A 13,007-nucleotide genomic window follows, 5' to 3' on the forward strand; every position below is an offset into this window, starting at 1 on the left:
TTCATATTCCTCATTAGTAAAATGGATCTATTCATTCCTACCTTATAGAGATTAAATAAGATCCTATTTTCAGTGTTGAACACAGTTAAATGAAAGGATATATTTCACATATAAGTACAAGTGTCTTGCATTTGGCTTCCCATACTAGTATTATACTTTAGTTTTATTATTGTTGCTCTCCGTTTTTACTGTCCCTCCTAATCTTTATCTCAATACTGCTCGTGTGGCCACTGCTCTGTTCTGCTCTTTCAGGGGACTCACATGAGACAGGTTTTCTGTCAAACTCTTCTCCTAAAATACTAAAGGGAAAAGGAAACAATATCAGGAGAACATGATGCATACCAGCAGGGACTTTGCCATGGAAGAAAGTCTTGATTATATTTTCAAAGAGAGACTTGTAAATTTTTTCATTTGTCTCAATACTGATCTTATGTATGGCCATCAGGAATTTCAAGGGGCTATCAGCCTTCCGTTCTTTGAGGAACTCCCTGAAGAATTCCAAGTGGTTTGAATTTAGGAGGACTTCTGTCAAGTTTCTGGAAAACAAGAAAGCATCATTGGTGAAGAGAAAGGGATGGTAAACCTGGATTCTGCTCCAACTATGGAATGGGAAAGGGCATCTCCAAGACTGTGGGGCCTCTGGCTGTGTGTAAAAAATAGGATGAAAAAATTGGTTACTATTTACTTAGAGATAAATTTAAAATTTTATATGCACATGTACCCCAGTGTTTATAGCAGCACTTTCAACAATAGCCAAATTATGGAAAGAGCCTAAATGTCCATCAACTGATGAATGGATAAAGAAGATGTAGTTTATATATACAATGGAATATTACTTGGCAATGAGGAAGAATGAAATATGGCCCTTTGTTTTGTTTTGTTTTTTATATTTTTTTAACGTTTATTTATTTTTGAGACAGAGAGAGACAGAGCATGAATGGGGGAGGGGCAGAGAGAGAGGGAGACACAGAATCAGAAGCAGGCTCCAGGCTCTGAGCCATCAGCCCAGAGCCTGATGCGGGGCTCGAACTCACGGACCACGAGATCGTGACCTGAGCTGAAGTCGGACGCTTAACCGACTGAGCCACCCAGGCGCCCCATGTTTGTTTGTTTTTTAAGAGAGAGAGAGAGAGAAAGAGGGAGCAGGAGAGAGGGGTACAGGGAGAGAGAGAATCTTAAGATCCAGTGCAGGGCTGGATCTCATGACCATGAGATCATGACCTGGCCCAAAATCAAGAGTCAGAAGCTTAACCAACTGAGCACACAAGTGCCCCTTTATCATTACTTTTATGGGGAGACAATTTGTGATGTTATTCCTCCACCATTCCAGAAGTCTGATTCTTCCTCTTCAGTGGTCTTAAAGTCTGTATCTTCACTTCCATTTCTACTCCCACTGTTTAATTCAAGGTTTTTTTTAATGTTTATTTTTGAGAGAAGGAGAGAGAGAATGTGACAGCGGGAGGAGCAGAGACAGATGGAGGATCCAAAGCAGGCTCTGAGCTGTCAGCACAGAGCCCAACACGGGGCTCAAACCCACGGACTGTGAGATCATGACCTGAGCCAAAATCTGATCTTAACCAACTGAGCCACCCAGATATCCCTAATTCAAGTTTTTAATATCACCTGTATGAACAACTGCAACAACCTTCTAACGATTATTTCTGTCTTCAGTCTCTGATGTTCTGACTTCTGTATATATATCATTACTACTTCTGCCTGGGTACTGTTTTCTAAATCCATATAAAAGGTATCTCTGTTACTCTTGTTCCAACAAGTCTCAAGAAATTCTCATTTCCAGTTAATCAACACAAATTCCTTAAAAATTCTTTTAAGACTTTATTTTTGTTATTTGGTCTCAATTTGGCTTTCTAATGTTAGAATTTATGTCTCTTCACCCCATGCATTGTATGCTTTAACACCACTGGGCTATTTTCAAGTTTTTAAATACCTTTATATTTGTGAGTTTATGTTTGTGTCATTTCTTTAGCTTGGAAGGTTTAGCCTTACCCTCAAAATACTCTCATTTCTTTGCACATGCACATGAAATTGTACATGTAGTTTGGGGTCTCTTCTGATAGTTTAACTTTTCCTAATCCTTACTCAAAATTTACTTCTCTTTCCTATGCCCTTATAGTAATTATCCAATATTTTATTATGAAATTTTAAGGTCAGCCTTGTAAAGGTAAGGAATATATTTCATTTTTGTAACATTAGTATCTGGGACACAGTATATGTTCAATAACTGTTTATTTCACTGAACAAGGGCTAGGGACAAGGTTAAAGAGAAATGCAACTGTGGGATCCATGGGGCATTCTGTTGTGGTCTTAACTGAAGACATGAAACTGGATGATAACACTTCTGTGATACTTAGCTAAATAGAATAGGTACTTCTATAGACACAGTGGAAAGTGGTGCAAACTGGAACAGCAAAAGAAATAAATGATTAATGGTCAGAGAACAATTTCAGTTCCTTCAAAGGAAGGAAGATCTATCTAGAGTATTTAGAAGAGAGACAGGACTTATCATCCTCAATGAATGTTATCAGTAACTGAAAGCATACTTTGGAAAGCTTTCTCTATTCAAAATATTCTCCCAGTGACTCTGACTACCAAATTTGTATGTGTTACTATATCTTTATCTTCTTTAAGGACTTTTCATATACCTAGTCATTAATAGGTAATTATTGAATAAAAAAAATGAATGATTGAATGAATGGCATGGCCTATAAGAAAATCATAGTCAAGTCCAAGAAAATGGAAAAGATACCTAAAAAATAAAGAGCAGTAAAAAGTAGTACACAGTAAGTACTTTGTGTTGTATTTTAGGGATGTAGTGCTCAGAGAAGAGGGAAGTCATAGCAACATACATCTGAAGAACTTTTTATGTAGAGGTGGCACTTGTGCCAAGGTAAGGAGAAAAAAGTGGACACTTCTGAAAGAAAGGGCCACAGAGTTTTTTCCTAGAAGTGAGACCTTAATAAGTTGATTCTAGGATTCATTATAAGGGGAGAGACATGAAATAAGGAACCAGTTAGGAGGTTACCACAATAGTACACAATACAGAAAAAGAAATAGGCAAGAATATATATACCAGGATGTTTATTGTGACACTATTTATAGCAGTGAAAAATGAAAAATAATGTAATGTTCATTAAAAAGTTCATTAAAATGTCCATAAAAAAACATGCTACATCTGTATTATGAAAGGGGATATAACTCTACAAACTATCATGATGTCCATGATAGTTTTTTTAAGTTAAAAAATGTTATCTTATAATATATATTGCATGGTCTCAATTATAGAAAATAAATAATTGGTTTAAAATACAAAATGTGGGGGTGTCTATGTGGCTCAGTCGGTTAAGTGCCCGACTTTTGGTTTGGGCTCAGGTTATGATCCCCGCATCATGAGATCAAGTACCACATCAGGCTCAGTGCTGACAGAGTGGAGCCTGCTTGAAACTCTCTCTGTCTCTCTCTCTCTCTGCCCCTCTCCTGCTCTCTCTCTTTCTCAAAACAAATAAACAAATATTGTGTGTATGTTTATGATATATGGAAAAAAATTTTTAAAAAACTCATATACTGAAGGATAAGTTCAGCATTAGACATGATGAGATTAAAGAACACGGCTTGTGTCTGAAGAATATTGCTGTAGCCAAATCCTATGTCTTACCTAGGTCTTAATGAGGGCTTCCTCACACCAGTCCTTTTGTAAAATGATGTTTTCCTAGGTGAGAGTGAGACCATTCTTGGTTCTCTGATAATTTCCACTGTGAAATCTAATGAAAAATCACAAAGTTAGGGAATACCATATTATAAGAACATTTCAGAGAATAAGAAGGGACAAATTAAAAAGGATATTTATCAGACATTGAGTGCATGTGGAAAAATCATAGTCCCCACAACTGTCAACACCTCAGGCAATTACTACTGAAAAGAAACTTAGGGATGATTTTATCTCTGACTTCAGTTCCAACTGTGTTATCTAAGTCTGCTGGCCATTAAGCCGAGAACCCACCTTCATCAGAAGACTGCTGAGACCAAGTTTATTTCTTATTTCAACACCAAATGTCATCCATCCTTCCCCCAGTCAGCCATTTTGACTAAACCATATTCCATATGACATTCAGTCTTCCCTGACACCTCTGTTATCCCATCCTATGCCCTTTCACCTCTGGAACTCCTGCTGTGTAATCAGTAAACTCTCACAGAGTCTTGACCCCTTTGTTGAGAATTTCCTCTATCTTCTTCTTACTTTAACTGAAATCATTCCCTTTCTTGAAAACACTGTGCCCACTGCAAGCTTCTTAAAAGGTACTCTATCACACCATACACAATTTAGAGTGGGTATCTGGTTCCCTATTGCCATCTAAAAACCATTATTTTAAAAAACATATTAAAACACTACTATCGAAGAACAACAGATTCCAAGGATCTCAGTGTTTTAGGAGAGCCCTTTGAGGTGAGTATTTTAGAAGAAAAGATAGACTCTCAACTCATTAAGGGCAAGGATGGTATATTACTTATGTGAGAACATGTCCTAGTTATATAGTCAATGCTTTAAAATGTTTATTAAATAGAGTATACTCTCACAGATAATTTTTGTGCGGTTTAGTAATACTTTCAGTGACAGCATACAAAATATTGAAAGCAATAGAGATATATACTAGTTCTAAATAAATGCAATTGAACAGGTGAAAAAAATAAAATCAAGACTATGGAAGACTAGATACAAAAAAAAATATTCACACAAAAGAAATCAAAAAACCTTCCAATACAAACACTTATAAATGCTGGATAAAAAAAATAACCCCTTTAAAACTCATATGTAAGCTTGTAAAAAATTAAGACAAAAAAATAAAAACATAGAAATAAGAAACAAAGAGGATGTTAGAAACCAGAAAGGTAAGTTCACACCCTAGAGGCATTCATAATGTTAAAACCACAATAGGTCAGAAGACAAAAACCACTGGCCTTTAGAACATGGACAAAAAAAACACCTGGCATTACTTTTATTCTCAAGACACTTATCAATTAAGACAGTTGCTACTGAAAAATTTAACAAAGTTTTTGGCAGACTCTCAAGGCAGAAGAAGGCAAAATTGAAAACAGCAAAGGAGAAAAGGCTCTGACAAGTACCCCAGTCTTTTAATTGGGATCCCAAGAAGTAAGGGAAACCAGAAATAGCTCATCCATCAGAAAGAATAAAAACTGACTTTGCACCAACTCAATCCCTAAATGGATTAAGGTTATTTGGATGCTACTTATGTGGGGGGCCGGGGCCTGGTGCCAGGCTGAGACCCGGTGGAGCAATGTTCCCTGTTGACTTAGCCAACCCGGTGGTTCCCCCTCCCATTCCCCCACTTTCAAGGGCATACGAAAGCCTTGTCAAGGCTGAGAAAGTTAATTCCTGAAGCCTGTGGTCTGCAGGTGTTGGCAGTAATGCTACCTCCCTTTTTCTACCCCGAGTCAGATAGAAACAAACATGGGAATTGTGTTTTGCTAGCAATCTTATCAACAAGGTCTTGTTGTGACCCGTCTAGAAAACGCACAAGAAACACAGAACTAAATGTTTTGGTTGGCAGCGATTATGGGAAACCTGTTTATTCTTAGAATGGCCTGACCCATAAGAGTCTGGATATAAAAGATTGTGTACAGCAACAATAAAGCCATCACTTGGGCCATCAGCCCAGGGGACCCTCCTGTTCCCAAACTTTCTTCTCTCTCTTTTTTCTTGCATTCCCCTACCCTCAGGACCCTGACCTTGGTGTTTGTCGCGCCGGTCGCGACATACTTGTATGTCAGATATATAATAAAATCCTCTCTGGAGAAAAATAACATTACCCAGAACCTCAAATTATCTCTACAAATTTCTTACCAACAATGTTCACAAATAAAGCAGAAATAACAATGTATTTTAAAAGACCTGACCAAAAACCAAGGGGAAAAAATTGATAGTTGAAATAGATATATGAAATACAAATATGGACTTTAAAGTTACTATTATTAATATAGCTCAAGGAATTAAAAGGAGGAAAATATCAACATAGACTGAATATCAGACAAAAAATATTCTAAAAATAAAAAACTTAATGACTGAAATTAAGGAAGTTAAGAATTAATAAATTGGTTTAATTACAAATTCTGCATAACAAAGTGAGAATTACTGAACTAGGATTTAAATCAAATATGCAGACTGAAACATGGAGAAAAATATGGAAAATAAAGAAAAAATTACATAAGACAAGCACATGGCTATAATGTAAAAAATATATGTAGTAAGGTTATCAAAAGGAGGGAAGAAATAAAATGGAGCAGGACAAATATTTGAAGAGATATTGAAAATTTTCTAAAACTGACAACTGACATCAAGTCAGAAATTCAAGAAGTCCTGAAATCACAAGAAGCATAAATACTTAGGTACATAATAGTAAAATTGCATGAAAGAAAAGAAGAAAAGAAAATATGGGGGGGGGGTAGTGGAATGAATAAAATAAATATTTCTTTTTACTAAACAATGTCAGTAAAGGCTTCAGGCTGACTCCTCAAAATGAACTAAGGATGCCAAGAGAAAATAAGATAATATCTTCGAAGTGCTAAAATAAAATAATTCCACCAAGAATTCTATATCCAGAGACTATAATCTTAACAAATAAAACCAAAATAAAAATACTTTTAAAATTCACACATTCAAAGGAAATGCAAAAGGTGTTTTTAGAGGCAGCTTAGAGGAGTGGGAAATGATGAAAAAGAAAGAAAAAGTGGATATGTGAGTAAGCCTAAATGAATATTGACTTATAAAACAGTAATATATATGCAGTAAAAGCAGTAACTTAAATTAAATTTTAATATGTCAAGGATGCATTTTGAAATCTATACAGTAACCACTAAAAAAAAGAAAACATGCAAAAACAACACATTAGCAGAAAGAATATATAGAATTATTAATCTAAAAAAACTTGTAATCTTAAAGAAAGCCAAAAGGAGAGAAAAGGGAACATAGAACAGAAGGGACAAATATAGTAAGGTAGCATTTAAAACCTAATACATGAGACGTTACAGTTAATGTAATCAGACTAATACTCTAATTACAATTTTTTAATGTTTATTTATTCTTGAGAGAGAGGGGGACAGAGTGTGAGTGGGGGAGGGGCAGAGAGAGAGGGAGACACAGTATCCAAAACAGGCTCCAGGCTCTGAGCTGTCTGTAGAGAACCCGATGGGGGGCTTGAACTCATGAACCATGAGATCATGACCTGAACCAAAGTTGGATGCTGAACCAACTGACTGAGCCACCCAGGTGCCCCTAAATACTTTAATTAAAAGACAATTCTCAAATTGGATTCAACAAAAATGAAAACACCAAAAAAGAAAAAAAAAAAGAGAGATTCTGCTTTAAAGAGTCTCACCTTAAATATAAAAGGAGATATTAAAAAATAAAAGAGTGGAAAAGGATATAACAAGCAAACACTAACCAGAAAGAAAAGTAATGACTATAATAATATTAGAAAAATAATAAAGTAAGAAGCGTTATTAGGGATAATGATTTGCTCTACCAGAAAGCTATAATTCCAAATTTGCTTGTATCTAGAGCTGTAGCCTCTAATAATATAAAGGAAAAACTGCAAGTCTTAGAAGAAAGAAAGAAAGAAAGAAAGAAAGAAAGAAAGAAAGAAAGAAAGAAAGAAAGAAAGAAAGAAAGAATACACAGAGTGGGGGATTTAAAAAATTCTTTTTTGGTAATGGATACAAATGTAAACTAAAACTATCATTAAGGATATAGAATATCTGAACATAGTGAAATACACCTAGTTGCATATACAAAATATTGCATCCAACATTACGTGCTTTATAGATAATTAATTGTAATAAGAGGGTACCACAAGCAACTTAAATAACATATATGAAATTTCAAATGAAATCAATAAGTGTGTAGAAAATACAACATATTAAAATGATATAAGAAGAAATAGAAAGTCTGTAAAGTCCTATATATTTTAAAGAAATTAAGTTTTAATTAAACCTCTCTCAGATTAAGACAAAGGTGCTTGCCAACACTATTTCTATCTGAAAGCGTAATGGAGAATCTAGTAAGACCAATGAGGTAATGAAAATAAATCAAAGGCATAAATATTTGGGAACACTAATAAAACTTTTTGTTGGTAGAGGGCACAACTGTGTGTGTATAAAAATCAAACAAATTTGCAGACAAATTTTTAGAATGAATAATTTAGGGAAATGGTGGAGCACAAGACAAACATGTAAAAATCAACTATATTTCTATATGCCAGATACAAATTAAAAATGAAACTTTAGAAATTATACTATTTACAAGTGTATTAGAAAACATCAAAGACCTAGAAACAAATATACTGGAAGCTATAAAATAATATTACATGGAAAAACTATAAAAATTATTGAAAGAAACTTCAAAAAACTTAAATGGAGGGATAAACCAAATTTATGGGTTAAAAAGTACAATGGTGGTGGGGGGCACCTGGGTGTCTCATTCGGTTAAGCATCTGACTCTTGATTTTGGCTCAGGTCATGATCTCACGGGTTCAAGCCCTGCATCAGGCTCTGCACTGGCAGTGTGGAGCTTGCTTGGGATTCACTCTTTCTCCCTCTCTCTCTGCTCCTCCCCTGCTCTCTCTCTCTCTCCCTCTCTCTCTCTCTTTTTTAAACTTTTTAAAAAAGTATAATAGGGAATGATATCACAGAAAATGATAAGTAGGGAGCTTCAGGTATCCATTTTCCATAAAAGCAACTAAAGAGGTGGCAAAAATGGTCAAAATCATGGTTTTACAGGACTCTTGAATCTGGCCAAGAACTTAACAATAAGTGAAGGCTTAGGGAATAAAGAAGTAGCTGCATCTGGTAAGAAAATGCTGTGGCATTTTAAATTGTCCACCTACTATTCCTCCATTCCACACCAGTGGTGGCCATATGTCAGCAGTTTACATTCCAGATGAAGGTTGCTATTGCCAAAGGTAGCAATAGGATCTAATTTTCAAAGAATGTGTTTGTCTCTTGTGAACTGAGGTTGTCTGTTTGCTCCCTGAAGTATTTGCACAAGGACTAGCCTTTGTTTTGCCCTATTTGGAGTGTTTTTAGGGTTGAGATGCATCCCTTGTGACATTTGCTGGAAGCATTTAAAGGCAAATATACTGGGTACATTAGCCTGGGCCAACAGTTGGGACACCAGACAGACACAAAGTTGTAAAAGTAAATACATGGGGTAATAAGGATTTTTAAAGATCCCACATATACTGAGGAATTAAAAAAACTATCCATATGCTCAGAACTGGATGTATGCTCAGAAGTTATGAGAAGATCCACAACTTTCATGTCTGGCTGGACTTCAAGGTCCAAGCAAATGGGAAATGAATGCTAGGGCAGAGTTGTATATGGCCTGGCTGAGCATTGAAAGAGTATTCCAACACATAGCCAATCTGCAAAGACCAGTAGAGTAATTTTTCTTCTAATTTCTTTTCTTTTCTTTTTCTTTTCCTTTTTCTTTTCTTTTCTTTTCTTTTCTTTTCTTTTCTTTTCTTTTCTTTTCTTTTCTTTTCTTTTCCTTTTTTCTTTTCTTTTCTTTTTTCTTTTCCTTTCCTTTCCTTTCCTTTCCTTTCCTTTCCTTTCCTTTCCTTTCTCTTTGTCTCTTTCTCTTTCCTTTTCCTTCCTTCCTGCCTTCCTTCCTTCTTCCTTCCTTCCTTCTTTCCTTTCTGACATTTAAGGAATCTATCAAAACACTGTTGCCCATAAGCTAACAGAACACAGACTTCAGTGGTCACACATAACAAAGAATACAGATTTTACAAAAATAGTTGAGAAAAGTCACACACACACACACACACACACACACACACAACCTACAAAAGCAGCAACAGCAAACTTGAAGGAGAGGGGGAAATCTGATTTTGTCACATTATAATGTTCAAAATGTCCAGTCTTCAACAACAACAAAAAAACTATGAGTCATGCAAAACAAACATATATGGCCTATTCACAGGAAAAAAGAACAACAGAAACTGTCCATGAGAAATCTGGTCACTGTACTTATTAGACAAAACTTTAAATCAACTGTCTTAAATACGCTCAAAGAGATAAAGGAAAGCATGGACAAAGAACTAAAGGAAGTCAAGAGAATGGCATCTCACCAAATATAGTATCAATAAAAAGATAGAAATGGCAAAAAGAAACCAAATAGCAATTCTGGAGCTGAAAAGTACAATGATTTTGAGTTAAATGAAACTGAAACATCACATACCAAAACATATGGGATGAAGCAAAAACATTGTTCAAAGAGAAATTTATACTTGTAAATGCAGATATTAAAAAGATACCAAATCAGTAACTGAAACTTACACCTTTAGGAACTAGATAAAGAATAGCAAGATAAACCCAAAATTAGCAGAAAAACAGAATTATAAAGATTAGAGTGGAAGCAAACAAAACAGGGAATAGAAAACCAATATAGAAAATCAACAAAACGGGGGCATCTGGGTGGCTCAGTCCATTGAGCATCTGACTCTTGATTTTGGCTCAGGTCCTGATCCCAGGTTTATGGGATTGAGCCCTACCTTGGGCTCCATTCTGAGCATGCACCCTGCTTAAGACTCTCCCTCTGCCCATCTCCCCTGCTTGCATTCTCTCTCTCTCGCTCTCTCTAAAAAAAGAAAAACAAAAGAAAGAAAAGTAAAAAAAATCAACAAGACAGTTTTTTTCTTTGAAAAGCTCAACAAAGCTGCTGTTTAGTTAGATTGACCAAGAAATAAGAGAAGACTGAAATTACTAAAATCAGAAATGAATGTAGAGACATTACTACCAACCACAGAAATAAAAAGAAAACATTATAAGCAATTGTATGCTGATAAATTAGATAATCTAGATAAATGGAAAAATTCTAAGAAATATACAATAATCAAACAGACTCAAGAAGAAATAAAAATTTTGAATATACTATAATAAGAGACTGAATCAGTGATGACAAACCTCCCAACAAAGAAAAACCAAGGACCACATGGCTTCACTGGTTAATTCTATATTATATCATTTAAAGAGTTAATGCCAGTTCTTCTCAAACTCTTCCCAAAAATAGAAGTGGAAAAGACATTTTAATTCATTCTAAGAGGCCAAAATTATTCTGTTACCAAACCAGATAAAGACATCATACAAAAAGAAAACTATAGACCAATATCCCTTATGTATATAGATGAAAACATCCTCAAGAAAATATTAGCAACCCCAAATCTAGTAGAATATTAAGATGATACACCATAACCAAGTGGGATATATACCAGGAATGTGAGGATGGTTCAACATATGAAAATCAATCAATGTAATACATCACATTACTAGAATAAAGGAAAAATTATCACCTCAAATGATGCAGAAAAAGCACTTGACAAAATTCAGAAACAGCCAGCAAACTAAAAATAGAAGAGAACTTCTTCAACATGATAAAGGGCAAATCCACAGATAACATTAAACTCAATGGTAAGATTGAAAGCTTTCTCCCTAATATCAGAAACAAGAAAGGATGCCTTCTTTCACCACTTCTATTCATCATTGTACTGAGATTCCTCGCCAGAGAACTTAGGCAAGAAAAAGAAACGAATGGCATCCAAATTGGAAAGGAAGGAGCAAATCTATTTCTATTCATAGATGATATGATCTTATATAGGTAAAATCCTACAGAGTCTAAAAAACAAACCAACAAAAAAACAAACAACTATTAGAGCTAATAAATGAATTCAGAAAAGTTGCAGGATATAAATTACACACATAATAATCAGTTGTATTTCTATACCCTAGCAATGAACATTCTGAAGTGAAATGAAAACAGTTCCATTTACAATAGCATCAAAAAGAATAAAATACTTAGAAATAAATTTAACCAAGGAGATGTAAGACTTATAAATTGAAAGCTACAAAAGATTACTGAAAGAAGTTAAAGAACACCTAAATAAATGAAACTATGTCCTATGCTTATGGATTAGAAGACTTAATATGGCAATACTACCCAAAGTGATCTACAGATTCAGTGCAATCCACATCAAAATCTCAATGATTGTTTTAAATCAAAAGGCTGGTCAAAAAACTCCCAGAATTGTAAGGGACCCCAAATAGCCAAAACTATCTTGAAAAAATAAAACAAAATTGGAAGACTCAGACTTCTTGATTTCAAAATTCAGTACAAAGCTATCCTAACCAAAACAGTGTGGTACTAGAATAAGGACAGACATATAAATCAACAAAATAGAATTTTGAGCCCCCAAATAAACCCACACATCTATGGTTAATTTATTTTTGACAAGGATTCCAAGACCGCTCAACAAGGAAAGAAGAGTTTCTTCAACAACTAGTGCTGGAATAATTGGCTACCCATGTGCAAAAGAATGAATTTGAACCCTCCTCAAGCCATACACAAAAATTAACTCAACATAGATAGCAAATATAAATGTAAGAGTAGAACTATGAAAGTCTTGTAAAAAAAAAAAAACATAGGTGTAAGTCTTCAAGATGATGAATTTGACAACAGATTTTTAAACATGACATTGAAAGCATAAGCAAAGAAGAGGAGGAGGAGGAGGAGGAGGAAGAGGAGAAAGAAAGAAAGAGAAAGAAAGAAAGAAAGAAAGAAAGAAAGAAAGAAAGAAAGAAAGAAAGAAAATATAGATATATTAATTAAATTTCAAAACTGTGCACCAAAGGCCAAGATCAGAATAGTAAATATAACCTACAAAATGGGAGAAAATATTTGCAAATCATATGTCTGTCATCAGTTCTAGTATCTAGAACATTTAAAGAACTCTTACATGTCAGGAACAAAAAGAGAAACAGACTAATAAAAAAATTGAGCAAAGGCCTTAAACAGACATTTCTCCAAAGAAGATTGGCCAACAAATACAGCAAGGTATTCAACATTATTAGTTATTAGGAAAATGCAAACCAAAACCACAGTAAGATACCACTTCACATCCATTAGGATGGCTATAATTTAA

At 34.8% G+C, this 13,007-nt stretch overlaps 1 protein-coding gene across 6 annotated transcripts in view; it reads right to left on the reverse strand.

Annotated features, from left to right (window-relative positions):
* The window catches only part of RGSL1 (regulator of G protein signaling like 1), a 112,188-nt gene that overhangs the window by 31,869 nt on the left and 67,312 nt on the right, over positions 1–13,007 (reverse strand). For all 6 annotated transcript variants that reach the window (XR_009253989.1, XM_058700504.1, XM_058700503.1 and 3 more), the window contains 2 exons: positions 3,674–3,779; positions 343–536 (listed from right to left, as the gene is read on the reverse strand). Coding sequence is in view for 5 of the 6 variants with exons in the window: in XM_058700504.1 (XP_058556487.1) it covers positions 343–536; positions 3,674–3,779 (300 nt within the window). In the remaining variant the exon portion in view is untranslated. The remainder of the gene's footprint in view (positions 1–342; positions 537–3,673; positions 3,780–13,007) is intronic.

The sequence above is a fragment of the Neofelis nebulosa genome, chromosome 15, assembly GCF_028018385.1.
Source record: "Neofelis nebulosa isolate mNeoNeb1 chromosome 15, mNeoNeb1.pri, whole genome shotgun sequence".
Lineage (NCBI taxonomy): Eukaryota > Metazoa > Chordata > Mammalia > Carnivora > Felidae > Neofelis > Neofelis nebulosa.